Here is a 14792-nt window from a genome sequence, read left to right on the forward strand (position 1 = left end):
TTCATCTGCGATTCGCCGAAAATACCTCCGTTGCGGGGTATCGTTGTTGGAGAACTGCTGTATTTCTCATCATTTAGCCTTCCGCTACTACTGAAGTGGCACATTACTAATCTGAAGTATAAAGGGATACTTAGTTCTACTAACGCTGTTTGACCAGTTTCGCGAGGCGCCCGACATGCAACGACGCAACTTTTCAGCTCGCCCTAAAGCGAGGCCGGAGAGCATAATAACAACTACAGGAGCGAAATATCGACTGACAGTTCTCACTGACGGTATTGTCCGGTTCGAATGGGCTCCGGACGGTGTTTTCGAAGACCGCGCATCGACGTTCGCCATCAATCGAGATCTTCCGACTCCTAAGTTCCGAGTCGTCGACCATGATGACCAGGGCCTCGAGATTATCACAAATAGATTCCACCTCTACTACGATAAGAAGCCTTTCAGTGCTAGTGGGCTGACCGCCCAGGTTCTGGGAAAAATCACAAATTATCGCAGTCTCTGGCGCTTTGGTGAAGCTGTCACAGATCTTGGCGGAACTGCTCGTACACTTGACGAGGCTGATGGTCGGATTCCACTGGGGCCAGGCATTCTCTCCCGCAGTGGTTTCGCTGTGGTCGACGACTCGGCAAGCATGCTATTCACTGACGATGGTTGGGTGGGAAGTAGAAGGGAGGGCCACTACGTCGATGGATACCTCTTTGCCTACGGTCATGACTATCGTGCAAGCATTCAAGCATTCTATTCCATCTCCGGTTCTCAACCGCTACTGCCACGCTGGGCTCTAGGGAACTGGTGGAGCCGATACTATGCCTATCGCGCAGACGAGTACATCGCATTAATGGACCAATTTGAAGGACAAGGTGTTCCACTGTCTGTTGCTGTCCTTGACATGGACTGGCATCTTGTTGATGATGAGCGCGTTCGCAATGCTGGATCCAGTGGCTGGACTGGTTATACCTGGAACAGAGATCTATTTCCTCAGCCTTCTGCGTTTTGCTCCGAGATTCATCGGCGCAAACTGCGACTGACGCTCAATGATCACCCAGCTGATGGGGTCCATAGTTATGAGGATTCATACAAAGAGATGGCCGAGGCTCTGAATCTTGATACTTCGAACAACGATCGGATCCCTTTCGACATCACCAACCCTGCGTTCTGCGACGCCTACTTTGATATATTACACCGAAGAATCGAAGATGAAGGTTGTGATTTTTGGTGGATAGATTGGCAGCAAGGCCGTTATTCTCGTGTTCCTGGAGTTGATCCCTTGTGGATGCTCAATCACTTCCATTTCTTAGACAACGCTCGAGATGGTAGACGTCCTCTCACTTTCTCGCGCTATGCCGGACCAGGAAGCCATCGCTACCCTATTGGGTTTTCCGGTGATACAATTGTCACATGGGCGTCATTGGATTTTCAGCCAGAGTTCACCAATACGGCGTCGAATATTGGCTACGGCTGGTGGAGTCACGATATCGGAGGTCACATGTTTGGCAAGAGAAATGACGAGCTCTCTACTCGATGGGTGCAATATGGTGTCTTCTCGCCCATTATGCGACTCCACTCAACGGCAAATATTTGGAATACTAAGGAACCATGGAAATTCGAAGGGGAAGCCCGGGATATACAGGTGAAATACTTACGTCTCCGACATCGGATGGTGCCATACCTCTACACAATGAACGTTCGGGCTGCACTTGACAACGAGCCCATAGTTCAACCTATGTACTGGCACTATCCGGAAAGAGATGAAGCTTATTGTGTTCCAAATCAGTACTTTTTCGGTTCTGAGCTTATCGTCGTTCCCATTACGACGCCAAGGAGTTCAGATACCCGTCTTGCTCGGGTTCGTGGCTGGCTGCCCCCTGGGACATATGTAGACATTTTCACGGGTACCATTTATGAAGGAGATCGTTACCTCTGGCTGCATCGACCACTCAGTGAGTATCCAGTGCTGGCTCCATTAGGCGCTATTATACCACTAGATGCCGCAGCAGTCCCCGAAAATGGATGCCCCATTCCTGATGCGATTGAGGTCTTGATTGTTGTGGGAGCAGATGGATTTTTTGAGATAGTCGAGGATGATGGCACAAGTAGCAGGGTCCAAGACATTTCTTGGAACAAGACCAGCATAAGGTTTTCCCAGGAGCATGGTCTTGTGTCCATAAGTCCAGCATACTACCGAAATAATATTTCAAAGACCCGGAAATGGATCTTTCGCTTTCGTGGATACAGTGGACCAGATTCAATTCATGTGTCGATCAATGACAAAGAGCACAAATTCAGTTCCAAGGTTGTGTCTGGCGCGCTCACTGTTGAGCTTGAGGACGTTGCACTTCATTCAAGAATTTCCCTCCTGATTGGGGCCAACCCTCAGCTGGACAGTTTCGATCCAGTGCCGCATATATACTCGATCATTCAACGTGCTCAGGTTGAATTCTCTCTAAAAAATGCGATCTGGGCTGCCGTTACTGCTGATGTGCCACGTATAGACCGGGTCAGTCGATTGCATGCTATAGATATGGATAAAGACATCCTTGATGCGGTACTTGAGTACCTACTTGCTGGCGTGAACTGTGGAGTTAAGGTGTAGGACCGATACATGAAAGAGGTTATTTAGAAGTCATTCGAGAAAAGCAATTATTTAATATGGCCTGTAACGTCAGATGAGCTTGTTTTAACACATAAGTAATACAATGCGTTTAGTAATTCAAAGCCGCAGCCGATGGCAATATGTCAACTTCCATAGAGACGAAATTGGAGACCTCTGTATTTGTTTCTTTGTCTAGAGCATTTTTGGTGAATTCGGCTAAAGTCATTGCAGTTGCTAAAACGACGGCAGCCAACTTTATCAACCCAATACTTAATGCAGACTTTTGTGATTATAATGTGCTAAACTAACTCTACCATGCTGCACAAAAATGACACATAACTTGTGAAACCGAACTAGTAAACTCCCAACGACCGGGAAAGGAAAAAAAAAATAAAAAACAAGAAAACTTAAACGTAGACACCCCCGATTTTTGGCCGCAAAAGCTCAATATCCAACAGAAGCGACAGCATTCTCAGCATTAATATGCTTGCCCAGTTGGCTCATAAGCAACCACGAGGGCAAAACGACTGGTCCTACCAGTGGCAGAGTGATTTGTCCAGTTGCTCGGTACTTGCCCATTGTAAGAGCGATGAATTCTGCAGGAGGATGATAAACCTTGCTGGGCTTCTTGTCGTTGACAAGAGACAGAATGTTGCTGTACACCACGGGCAGCGAGTAGTGAATCTTTCCAGCGGTCTTGCCTTCCTTGATGTCGTTCAGGTCGCCAATCGCGAAGATGGAATCATCGTCGACAAGCTGCAGAGTATCCCTAACGCGAACGCAACCCCGGTCATCTTTCCATGCTTCAGGGTATATATCCGTGGCTGGTTTGGTAGCCATAGTATGGAAGACCACGTCAGCCCTTAAGACGTCCGTGGTCAACTTGTCACTACCGCGTTCGGCCTTGACCATTGTGACTGTACCATCTCCGTTGTCTGTTCCCCGGGCTTTCAGGTGCACTGTGACTCGGGACTGTAGCAGGTAAGTCAAGACTTGCTGACGAAGGGACACAGAGTAGACTTCGGTCAAAGGCAACTGCCCGGAATGAATGAGAGTGACCTTCTTCTTGCTCCTGTATCTGTCTGCAATTTCTGCAGCGAGTTCAGCACCAGTAGGACCTCCTCCAATAAGAAGAATACTGTAGGACTTTTCAATGAGCTCACGCTTTTCAGCAAAATATTTCAGTACATCTGAATGGTTGGAGCGTGGAACATTATTAGGATCCTCAAACGACGTGCCAGTGGCTAGCACCTACATCGATTAGCATTCTCTCGGGGACACCTGAACATAGCTTGCATACCAGAATGTCATATTTAACTTCCTCTCCACTCTGTAGCAAGACAACCTTCCGGTCTTGATCAACGCCAGTAGCCAGACCACAGACCACTCTTCCCAGTGCCGGCTTCTTCAAGAAAAGTCTGTCGTACGGCTTGATAAACACGTCGCTGACGTCCTCGATGCAATTGCGGATATTCAGAGGGGAATAAACAAAATCGTCTCGGGCTTCAATAAGCGTAATATGCATGTTCGCTGTAGTGGAACGATATGCATTTCTGAACTTCGCAATCAGATTAACTCCGAATATTCCACCTCCAATGACCACAACTTCCTTCTTTTCACCCATTTCTTCTATAAGGCTCTCGGTTTCTACCAGACGCCCAACTATGGGTGGGCGAGCAAGGCTATATATTTGGGGGCTATTTGCGCGGATCTGGAATACGCTCACACTAGAACCTGCAGGATCGCTGTCCCAATGTTTACTCAGGAACTGCAACGATCTTTGAACTTATCAGTAAGAAAGGTCCCGCAAAATACTGCCCCGAAATAAAGTTCGTCGCGCGAGGCCTCGTTCATGTCACAGTCCGATTGGCTGATTCTCCGACTATGCCCTAACCCACAGTGATAGGTTAGCGATCATCTGATAAAGAATCGGTATCGGATAAGCCACATTATCTTAGAGAATTTGGTTGTGGAGTGCAGGTGCAGTATTAAGCAGTGCATGCTCAGTTTAATACGTCCGAAGCCACATAAGGACTTTTTTTTTTTTTCAATTCTCGTACTTCATCGCTTGCTGGATGACTAGCCACAGTCTTCATGGCCGAGTCGGTTTGAAGTACACCAGTTTCAGAGTGACTATTTGAATTAGGGACATCATCAAAATATCATTGGTGATTGATAATGGCGCCGGCGAGATCAAATCCGCCAAGTCGGGATTCATTGATCTGGCGGATTATGACGTCTAGCTGTGTCCCCGTCGAGCACAATCTGAGACCGGATACATCGAAACATCTATTAGTGACTGACTCCCAGAACTGTCTCAAGAGTTCGATACGCAAACATCAACCATAATAGTTGAAGTCGAAACTGTCCATTTACACACTGCTGATGGCAAATTGATAAGTTCGCATACGGATTACCCTTTGTATCACACGAAATCTTCAAGCTTTACAAGATTGCGAGGAAAGATGTGTTTGCAGGAAACAACTGACTGTGATGCTGGATCTGCCTAGAAACCGAGCGTTAACTAGTTCCAGCAATTAGGTATGAATGAGAGATCCCGTACCTCAAATGCTACATTCTTGGATGCGTCTTGATATCGAACCATATGAGCGGCTTTGATATTGTCAAGGATATACTGATGGTAGGGCTGTTTCGAATACGAAATATTCGTATTCGATATTCGACTTTTGAAAGGCATTCGAATAATATTCGATATTCGTATTCGACAAATTAGGTTTAGGTCGAATAATATCGGCTCGAATATTCGTATTCGATCGAATATCGGCCCAAATCACGTGATATTACTTAAATAAGTAAATTCACTTCCTATTAAAGGCTAGTTCATCGAGCCGAAAACCTATATCTAACCCTCGGGACCCGAAGTCTTCTACCAGCTCTCAGTTCTTTTGTATAGATTTGTATACGAAGTATCCAGCGCTTATTGACTCTCATAGTTAAATGGAAACCAGAATGTATCGCCAAAACTATCTCGCCCTCAACGACGGCTACGATAGTGAAGTTTTACTTCTACAGCGTAAAATCGTGCAGCTCTAATCTCAGCCTGGCTTGAAGGGCGGGACGCTGGTATTGAAAACGTCCAGCAAATCGGACAACTATTGTTATCACTGGCAAATGCCTGTATACGAAGGCTTAGTGCGTCTTGCAGCTTGAAATCCCACTGAATTCATTTCTCTACGGTTGATTATGTAATACTTTGTCGAATATCGAATATCGGCACGATATGTCGAATATTCGATTCGACGGTCGAAGAATGTTTCGAATAATATTCGATATTCGTATTCGACGCCGGGGGATTGGCCGATATCGTATTCGACGCCGATAATCGGTCGAATAATATTCGCCAAGTCGAATATCGTCAACAGCCCTAGACTGATGGCTGAAATCCGATGATGTCATGAGCCGTATTTGTAGCCGGCACAGCCTCTGCCCAGCACAGCCGTGACGTGTGACGGCGATGGGCTGATAAGTTTGGGTGAGAAAAAGCAGTCTAGTCACGTGCCGCAGTAAATAGCTCGCGAGTCGATCATCGAGGCAGTGCAGTCAGTATAAAACAAAAAGACCCCGACCATTAAGTTACCCACGACATCTCGCTGAAGGACGTTTTGTCCGGAACATAAAGGCAATAAGACTGTTTAGGCTAGTTTTGCACGACACGGTTAGTTCCATCTAATAATCATCGCAAGCTGCGCATCTCTCAGCGACCCTAATACGCGTTAATTGTTCCCCGTCCAATTCCGGAACTCCACGTTTGCAATCTCGTTGTTCCATTCACTCGACATAGACACGCACGGCAACCGCTTAATCATGGCGCCTACCACACTAGAACCTCGCTCTACATTGGATACGCGACAGTTTTATGGTGCGCTGCCGTATTGGTTAGGGGCGGCGAATGCGTTCGCCAAGACTAGCATTTTCGTAGTGATTGATCCGCGCTAACTTCGCTTTATAGGCTGTCAATATTACGGAACTTGTTCAGGGTGGTACGTTGGTCTGGGTTGGTTGTTTATTCAGTATTTTACGCATGCTAATGATTGAAATAGGTATTACTGGTACGTTTCTGTGCAGCGTCAGGATCGAAGCAAACGCTTTGATCTCTACGGTTCCGTAACTTAATCCTAAGACTGTGAATAGGGGTCGATGGATATTACTAGGTGTTATCATTGTCATTGCGCTCTTACTGTTTTGGCTGTTCATGTAAGTCTACATGGTGGTAGATATATATGTGACTTGATGCTAATTTGATGAATAGTTGCATGCGAAATCGACGGAGGTCTAAATCTGGGTATGCTAATTCGTGGAAGTTTTTGCTATATGGTCTGGCATATTAATGTGGGATGACTAGCCTGCCTCCAGCGTACGGTACGCAGTGGATGGGTTTCGGAAGCGGCTGGCGCAATCAGGGGCCAGCGCCAGTGCAATCTCAGAATACCGGTCCGGGAGCGTACTATGCGGGCGCGTATCCTCAGCAAGGAACCTCTGCGCCACCAGCATACGCGTATAACGAGAATTATCAGCAGCAACCGCAGCAGCCAGGTACGATGCAGCAAGGATCCTATAACAGTCCTTACCAGCAGCGATCTGGCGAGGCATACGAAATGCAGAACTATCCACCGCCAACGTCACCACCTCCGGCTTTGGCTGCGAATGGAAAGCATGTGTAATTTGGATGTAGTTTGTCTTTGTTGCTCCTCTGGAAGGTGGTGTCTGATATACGTTACGATAAAATGGGGTTAAGTAATCAGGACGGACTTGGGTTGTATTTTGGGTGTTTCGCGGTATAATGCCTATTGTATTTGTATTTGTATTCGCAAGTTCGGTTAGCTCGCCGTTTGTTAGGTTTGCTGGGTCTGTCTTTTTGTTTTGTACTTCAATTCTTGACGTAGTAATAGTCTGTTCATGAGCATAGTGGCTAACAGAAGCGTCGTAAGATTATTTTCGTTTAGCAACAAGGTAGAATCTAATATTATAATCTTCCGGGAACGTCATGTAGACGTTATTGTATGCACGCGCGCCAGAACAGTATATAGCAGAATCCTTGTTCCACGACATGAAAATAATTTAACCATCCAAATTTTACATAAACAAGTGCCGCAACCAATATAGTAGAAGTAAAAGCCAAATAACATTCCCCTCCAGACCGTTCCATACGTTCCTAACCAACATGTATAAACTCGTTTCAATGCCCCTGGACCTCTATGTTAGGGGGACGAAATTTTAGAATGCGCATAACTTGTTCGTACAACTTATTTGATGTGAACTTTTCAAAAGCCATTTATTTTACCGAACGGCTAGTACTGACGATACTTATTGTTAGAAACTCTGCCCATCTCAATTTCATCGTCCTTCAGAGGCTGATAGCTCTTTCTGACATTGCCATACGTAGGCATAGGCGGCAGTCCTTGCTGCTGAGGAGCGCCAGGTGGCCCCATGTAGTACGGCTGCTGCTGTGGGATATTGTACACGTTGACTGATGACTTCCCACTTCGTCGGCCACTGTCGGACGAGCAACAGCTGCAGCATTTGCCGCATAGCCAGCATCCTGCTTCTGCGCCGCACCAGATAATCCGAATAATCCATGTGATGATTGTAAACACTATATATCAATGTCTTTAGCACGACGTAGGATCGAGAAGGGTTTCTGATCCGGACTTACCGACAATGACGGCGAGAACAATGCCGATGATAGCGATAATCTTGCAACCCAGGTTGTTCATGCAAGTGTCCCAACTCCTGAACGCTAGATAGCGTCTGTTAGCCTACATCGCTCTGTCGAAGCGCGAATATTTTATCATCCAGGCACGAAATTTGAAGTCTTACATTGAGCAAACGAAATTGTCTTGTCGATTGGGTCGTCGTTGTCGTCCCGCTTCGACAATAGCATCTCGTACGTAATATCTCCGCGTCGTAATAAGAACATTTTGAATGTGTATATATATGTGGAATGCTGGTTGTCGGTAGGCGGATATACAGGATCACTCGCTAATCTCGCGATTGCTAGTCGTTCGATTGCGTCTCAAAAATGTAATGTGGAACAGCGGATGCGCGGAGTCTTTGAATATAGTCTGACGATATATAAATCAGACTGCGCACTCGTCCAGTAGCCAGTTTAGTTTGAGTGATGGGCGGCGTAAGCGGAGCAGGCGGGAGTAAGTCCTGTTGCTGCAAAGCCGCCATGCGAATCTTCGGGCCAGGACAGGCACGGCCAAAAAAAACGCTGATGAAAGCTAATCCGCTTCGGGCAAACGTCAACCTTATTTTGTGAGCGCCCTACGATAGACGCGTCACCCAGGAAGCAGCAAGAGGCTGTGCTCACCACCAAGCCACCGTCTATTTTAATAGTGCGCCAAATATGAATTGAATTATTCTTGCAACTTAATTCGGACAGTTTGCCACAATGACGGAGGAGAGTACCAACTAGCAAAAGTTACGAAAAGCAGTAGTCACAACAGAATACACATGGATGTCGTATATTCAGTAGCGTCTGCGAAGGTCCGTCTACTGCCCCCCAATTATTCAATCCTGCAGTATTTATCCTGAACGACTGTTATCATCTTGGGATCATCGCGAAGAGTTTGCTCGGATTATCAGCGCACCACAATGACGTGTGAATGTTTTGCGAGTTGCTATGGCACTATATCAACGAGTCACATCATCGATCCCAGCATGGCAATACCAGGGAATCTATCACCCACTACAGTCTACAGTTCTTGGAAATTAATCTTGAATTGCTGAATTATGGAATTAGTCTTGGACAACTACCAATCTAACCTGGTCAGCGTTGGTCACATGATTACTGCGACATTGTCTCTACATTGGCCTGATTACCCACTGTAAGATTGCAAAACATATAAATACCTTCACACTCAGAACTGGTCCGTCTCCATAATGGGCTGGGGGGCCAAATTCGCTATTCACAGGCATCATACCCAGAGCAAGCTATTCCAGCACCTACATTATCACAAGGAGACGATGTATTTGTATTGAAAGGAACATCACAAAATCGCGTCCGTCTGGAAAAATTCGGATTTAAGACGTTACGACCGTTTAAACGCAGTTGTACAATTCCTCGACAACCATGAAATCCATCTAATTTTGCACAGCAGCTTATCGGAACCTGTCAATGGAGACCCAAGCCGCCATTCTACATAGATACTCATATCGAATAATATGAGGTGAAGAAATTCCTGTACTCACGTATATTTCACAAGATATTGGACTGCTTATCCTGAGCTAAATTCACAGTCTCGACACCTTCTTCGCTGTTAATCTTATCAATGTTTTGGGCTTGAGCTGTTTTGCTCCTGTCTTATACTATGCTAATAATAGAACATTATTTGCTGTAGCAGGTTAACAAATAGCATATCAATATCTATGTACCGAAAAAAAATGCAACCCAAAAATACCTTCATCTATATGTGCCCCATTTAAAACCCGTAATATGTACCAAAAATTAAATTCAATCCAGTCAATCACTTCAAGCAGTGTTCTCTAGCGCTTGCAATTGTACCAACTCATAATATTTCGTTCTTTTAGCCAACAGTCCCTGATGCGTGCCAGACTCCAAGACCTTTCCATTCTCGAATACATAGATAACGTCAGCATTCTGGATCGTGCTTAACCGATGGGCGATCGCAATCGTCGTTCGGCCCTTCGCCGCAGCATCAAGGGCAGCTTGGACGATCTTCTCGGACTCTGAATCAAGTGCCGAGGTTGCTTCGTCGAGAAGAAGAACTTTTGGCTGGCGGATAAGCGCTCGGGCGATCGCAATTCGCTGCTTCTGACCACCGGAGAGAAGTGTGCCCTTGGAACCGCAAAGCGTGTCATATCCGTCTGGAAGAGACATGATATAATCGTGGATGTTGGCTTCCCGGCACACGTCATAGATCTGATCATCTGACACATTTTCCTTCGTTCCATACAGAATATTGTCGCGAATGGTACCCGCATAAAGCGTGGGCTCTTGCTGCACGAGAGCAATTTGCTCGCGATACGCGTTGATGTTGAGTTCACTAATATCTTGACCATCGAGAAGAATCTGTCCAGAGAGTGGCCGATAGAAGGCTTCAATCAAGCCGATAGTCGTGCTCTTGCCGCATCCAGAAGATCCAACGAGCGCAACATACTGTCCCTTCTTGATTGTCAAATTCAGACCACGAAGCACAGGCACCTGGAGTCGAGTCGGATACCGGAAATGCACATTTCGGAACTCGATTTCACCTTGGACGTCCTCGGGAACTTTCCCTTTGTTGCTCGAAGTATCTACCTTCGGTACAGTTGAGAGAAGCTTTTTGATATTTGCTGCGGCATACTTGGCCTTACCCATATCCGGCGCGTACGAAAGCACCATGCCAGCGTTTTGCGCACCAATTATGAGCGTGATATAGGCAATGTAGAACTGCAACACGGTGTACTCGCCCGTTCGGATAAAAGTACTGCCATACCAGTACGCGAGACCGTAAATGAGGAACTGAGTGCCCTGCGAGATACCGTACAGAATGGCAGACTTGTTAGTTGCCGGCCTGCTAATGCGATGCTGCTCATCAATATTCCTGTGGTATTTTTCGAGAACGTCCTTTTCGCGGGTCAACGACAGAACCGTGCGGATAGCAGTGGCAGATTCACAGGCGTAGCTATTGGCTTGCTGATTCGCATTCTTCATGTTGCCTTGGAACTGAGCGAGAATCCAGAGCCTAAAGAAGGCACCACCAATAAGGATTGGCATGGTAGAAATGCAGACAAGACCGAGCTTCCAGGTGATAATAAGGGAGACAAGACTGCCTGAAAGGATAATCATGACAGAATTCATAATTTGCCCAAAAGTGGCGCCAGTGAGACCTGAATTACAAATTAGTTCACATTTCCAACCTGGGAAACGAAATTCTTAGATATCTTACCCTCAATAGCCTGTGCCCCTTGGGAGAGCATCGTCGTCAGGCCACCGGTAGTATTCTCGTCTCTGTCAAAGAATTCGATATCTTGGCGCAAGATTTGTCGGAAAGTCAAATATCTGATTCTGCGAACCAGCTTTTGAGAGGCATAGGAAAATAAAGCCTGCGAGCCGGAAGTGGCCATTGAAACGACAATAGACAACATGAAGAACAGACCAGCGTACTTGTTTATCTCTGAATTCACGTAATCGAAGTCCGGAATATGAGTATAGGCTTCGACTGCCGCACCGTAGAAGAATCCAAGAGCAACGAATCCTAAACCGTTGATTAAAGAGAGAAAAGATGCTAGAATATTGACTCCATTTTCACGTGCACTAAGTTTGGTCAAAAAGACGAATAGTTCCCATGTGCTGTACTTCGAGTCGTCAATTTCTTCCTCCATGGGTGTGTTGGCAATAACCATGCTAGACACTGACGTCGTCGTTTTCGAGCGAGCGAGACCCAAGACCGAGTCTTCCAGGAACTCAGCTTTCTCGTCAGGCTCGTCATCGGAAGCCGCCTGATCCTGGACAGCGAGTTCCTTCTTCTGCTTCTCGATCTTCTGCATTTCAACGAGGTCATAATATTCTCCCTGTGCCTGCAATAGCTCATTGTGCGTGCCCATCTCCTTGATGACACCTTTTTTCATCACAACAATCAAATCAGCGTCTTTGATCGTAGACAATCTATGAGCAATGACAATGGTCGTTCGGTTCTTTGCCGCACGGTCAAGTGCGTCTTGAACAATTCCCTCGCTCTTTGTGTCCAATGCCGATGTGGCCTCGTCCAACAGCAAAATCCTTGGGTTGCTCACAATTGCTCTGGCAATTGCGATACGCTGCTTTTGACCACCCGACATCAAGAATCCGCGCTCTCCGACGTTTGTGTCTAACCCTTCAGGGAATGTCTCAATGAATGCCATCGCATTGGCCTGCTTGCAAGCCTCAACAACAAGCTCGCGCTTTTCAATCTCAGACGCATTCTCATACTTTGTACCAATAAGGCCATGGGCGATATTCTCGTAAATGGAACAAGCAAAAAGCGTCGGTTCTTGGGATACAAGTGCAATTTGCTGTCGAAGCCAGCGAACATTAAGATCCTCGATATTAACACCGTCGAACAGGACTTCGCCGCCAACAGGGAGATAGAATCGCTCAAGAAGGCCAATTATTGTGCTCTTGCCGGAACCACTCGCACCTACTAACGCAACTGTCTTTCCAGCCGGAATCTTGAGATGAAAATTGTTCAAAATTGTAACATTTGGTCTGGATGGGTAGATGAATTTGACGTCCTTGAGCTCAATGTCACCTCGCACAGCAGTTAATTTGATGCCCTGATCCGACGACGAGTCAACGACTGATTCACGGTCGATAGTAGCAAATATCTTGGAGGCAGCAGCAACGGCGCTTGTGATGCTTCGAAAGTGAGGAGAGATAGCAGAGAGCGCCAAAGTTCCCTGGTTCATCAGCAACAGGATAGAAATCACTTGTCCAACAGTCGCCTGCCCGCTTCTGATGAACCGAGTACCCTGCCAGAATGCGAGTGCATCGTTGTTGAAGCAGCCAAACCAAACGAGAGAGGTCATGATTCCCTAATACCGGCGTTAATGTGCATTCCACCACGCAGCGAAGAAAAAACGTACGAGTGACAAACCGGCTCTAATGCCCCAGTGCTCACTGACTTCTAGGAACTTGTCATACTGCGCTGCGAGACGGTCCTGAATACTAAATGCTTGAACATTTCGAATACTCGAGATCGTCTCTTCCGCTAGAGTTCCACCGACAGAGTATCCATCCATGGACTTCTTAAAATACTTCTTCATCAATCCCGACGAAATAAAGAAGGAAGCAACGACAACCGCCGCAATGGACGTCATCATGAAGGCGAGAATATACATTCTTGTGAAAGCCAAAATGAATACCATAACGAACGTGGACAGATTGGAGAGGACGTAGCAGACTTTTTCAGATATGCCTTCTTGAATGAGGGTCGTGTCCGAAGCAATACGTGTGGTGACTTCGCCAGAGCCCAGTTTGTCGAAGTATCCGATATTCTGCTTGAGAGTTGCTGTAAGGTAGTGTTCACGAATACGACCTGCGAGGATTTGACCACGATCAATGAAAGTGTAAATGGAGATATAAGAAAGCACCATGTCCGCAAGCCCCAGGTAGACAAAGTATCTTCCAAATGTTAGTCGCAGCCGCATCTATAGCAAATTGTATAACATACAAGGTAAGATTATTCACGCGCGACTGGAACGTCTCAGGGGAGATATACTCGTATTGAATGCTGGTCATGTTGTACATGTCGTACTCGTATGGACCACCATATTCGTTCACGTTATAGCTCGTATAGTTGAAGAAGGTCATATTAGACTTGGAATAAAATCCTTCTGTCGAGTTGTAAAAGTACTCCTGATCAAAACTACGTTGGCGTGCATAGTTGGTGAATGTTTCTGTGAGAGTTCCAAATACGACGGAAATAAGAGGACGAATTGTTCCTTCCGCAATTGCGACAATGGCCGTTAGGATCAGCAAAATTCCGTCGCTCTTGGTCGCATATCTGTACATAGACAGAAACGACGCGTTGACTGGCTCCACAACAACTTGGTTGCGAAGAATACTAGCCTCGCTAGTGGGGAGATGACTGAACTCATCGGCATGGACGTCAAGAAGGGTCGAGACGTCTCCACTGATGCTATACGAACCCTTCCTTGACGATGCTGTTTCGATTCTCACGAGGGGTGACTTCTCATCATACCCGTCGTCACCCATGCTGAGAGAACGCCTACTAGCAAAGAGAGAGATTGTGAATTGTTAAAACCACAAGCGCTAGAGCCAACTAACGACACTGGAAGAGAACCTGGCTAAAACCCAACGTGTCGCTCAGTAGTAGACAATAAGGGCGCGGCCAGAGAACGCACAAGCTAAACGGCGACTGGATCAGTCATAAAGATTTACATGAGAACAATTCGGTGATTGATAAGTTGCCGCCACATGAAAATGAAAACTGCAATCCGATCTCCGGACGATCACTACTAGACCCAATTAGTCTTAGCGACTTGGAACCCCTAAGACAGCTTGGTCCCTGCCAGGTGTCGCAGCCGTTTGACTAATTCTGGAGTTGGAAATAACGCCAGCTAGCAGGTAGCGAACCAACAGGATGCAGACATTGGGAGTTTCGTGTCTAGAGGTTACAACAACTCTTAAGGATCAATTGCAGATATCATACAGAATCCTAAAATATAGGCG

The 14792-nt window shown here is 46.4% G+C and overlaps 5 protein-coding genes across 5 annotated transcripts; 2 read left to right on the forward strand and 3 right to left on the reverse strand.

The window, feature by feature from the left end:
* Nucleotides 1-175: 175 nt before the first annotated feature.
* POJ06DRAFT_283293 (glycoside hydrolase) lies at nt 176-2593 on the forward strand (the record flags this gene model as incomplete). The annotated part of the gene is made up of 1 exon (XM_056190096.1): nt 176-2593. The coding sequence occupies one exon, from the start codon at nt 176-178 to the stop codon at nt 2591-2593; it is 2418 nt and encodes an 805-aa protein (XP_056041453.1).
* A 107-nt stretch (nt 2594-2700) lies between these two features.
* Nucleotides 2701-4398, reverse strand: POJ06DRAFT_260664 (uncharacterized protein). The gene is made up of 2 exons (XM_056188516.1): nt 3894-4398; nt 2701-3844 (listed from the first exon to the last, which is right to left on the reverse strand). The coding sequence occupies exons 1-2, from the start codon at nt 4215-4217 to the stop codon at nt 3038-3040; spliced, it is 1131 nt and encodes a 376-aa protein (XP_056041454.1). The 5' UTR covers nt 4218-4398; the 3' UTR covers nt 2701-3037.
* Nucleotides 4399-6152: 1754 nt separating this feature from the next.
* On the forward strand, nt 6153-7542 carry POJ06DRAFT_26715 (uncharacterized protein). The gene is made up of 6 exons (XM_056189213.1): nt 6153-6473; nt 6564-6594; nt 6655-6663; nt 6746-6808; nt 6864-6896; nt 6957-7542. The coding sequence occupies exons 1-6, from the start codon at nt 6419-6421 to the stop codon at nt 7273-7275; spliced, it is 510 nt and encodes a 169-aa protein (XP_056041455.1). The 5' UTR covers nt 6153-6418; the 3' UTR covers nt 7276-7542.
* Nucleotides 7543-7809: 267 nt separating this feature from the next.
* On the reverse strand, nt 7810-8611 carry POJ06DRAFT_26873 (uncharacterized protein). Its single transcript, XM_056189327.1, has 3 exons — nt 8432-8611; nt 8268-8351; nt 7810-8207 (listed from the first exon to the last, which is right to left on the reverse strand). Exons 1-3 carry the CDS (start codon nt 8529-8531, stop codon nt 7903-7905), a joined length of 489 nt encoding a protein of 162 aa, XP_056041456.1. The 5' UTR covers nt 8532-8611; the 3' UTR covers nt 7810-7902.
* Nucleotides 8612-9928: 1317 nt separating this feature from the next.
* Nucleotides 9929-13906, reverse strand: POJ06DRAFT_260687 (P-loop containing nucleoside triphosphate hydrolase protein). The gene is made up of 3 exons (XM_056188517.1): nt 13184-13906; nt 11509-13132; nt 9929-11449 (listed from the first exon to the last, which is right to left on the reverse strand). The coding sequence occupies exons 1-3, from the start codon at nt 13745-13747 to the stop codon at nt 10089-10091; spliced, it is 3549 nt and encodes a 1182-aa protein (XP_056041457.1). The 5' UTR covers nt 13748-13906; the 3' UTR covers nt 9929-10088.
* Between the last annotated feature and the right edge of the window lie 886 nt (nt 13907-14792).

The sequence above is a fragment of the Lipomyces tetrasporus genome, assembly GCF_029532465.1.
Source record: "Lipomyces tetrasporus strain NRRL Y-64009 chromosome Unknown POJ06scaffold_10, whole genome shotgun sequence".
Classification (NCBI taxonomy): Eukaryota; Fungi; Ascomycota; class Lipomycetes; order Lipomycetales; family Lipomycetaceae; genus Lipomyces; species Lipomyces tetrasporus.

Bases quoted from the DNA above. Each gene is read 5' to 3' on its own strand.
- POJ06DRAFT_26873 (XM_056189327.1), bottom strand. From the start codon at position 8,531: ATGTTCTTATTACGACGCGGAGATATTACGTACGAGATGCTATTGTCG. The intron at 8,352-8,431 runs GTAAGACTTCAA...GACGCTATCTAG, and splicing joins GACAATTTCGTTTGCTCAAT to CGTTCAGGAGTTGGGACACT. The intron at 8,208-8,267 runs GTAAGTCCGGAT...ATTGATATATAG, and splicing joins TGTTCTCGCCGTCATTGTCG to TGTTTACAATCATCACATGG.
- POJ06DRAFT_260687 (XM_056188517.1), bottom strand. From the start codon at position 13,747: ATGCGGCTGCGACTAACATTTGGAAGATACTTTGTCTACCTGGGGCTT. The intron at 13,133-13,183 runs GTACGTTTTTTC...CGCCGGTATTAG, and splicing joins TTAGAGCCGGTTTGTCACTC to GGAATCATGACCTCTCTCGT. The intron at 11,450-11,508 runs GTAAGATATCTA...TTTGTAATTCAG, and splicing joins AGGGGCACAGGCTATTGAGG to GTCTCACTGGCGCCACTTTT.
- POJ06DRAFT_26715 (XM_056189213.1), top strand. From the start codon at position 6,419: ATGGCGCCTACCACACTAGAACCTCGCTCTACATTGGATACGCGACAG. The intron at 6,474-6,563 runs GTGCGCTGCCGT...TTCGCTTTATAG, and splicing joins GGATACGCGACAGTTTTATG to GCTGTCAATATTACGGAACT. The intron at 6,897-6,956 runs GTATGCTAATTC...TGGGATGACTAG, and splicing joins CGACGGAGGTCTAAATCTGG to CCTGCCTCCAGCGTACGGTA.
- POJ06DRAFT_260664 (XM_056188516.1), bottom strand. From the start codon at position 4,217: ATGGGTGAAAAGAAGGAAGTTGTGGTCATTGGAGGTGGAATATTCGGA. The intron at 3,845-3,893 runs GTATGCAAGCTA...TAATCGATGTAG, and splicing joins AAGTTAAATATGACATTCTG to GTGCTAGCCACTGGCACGTC.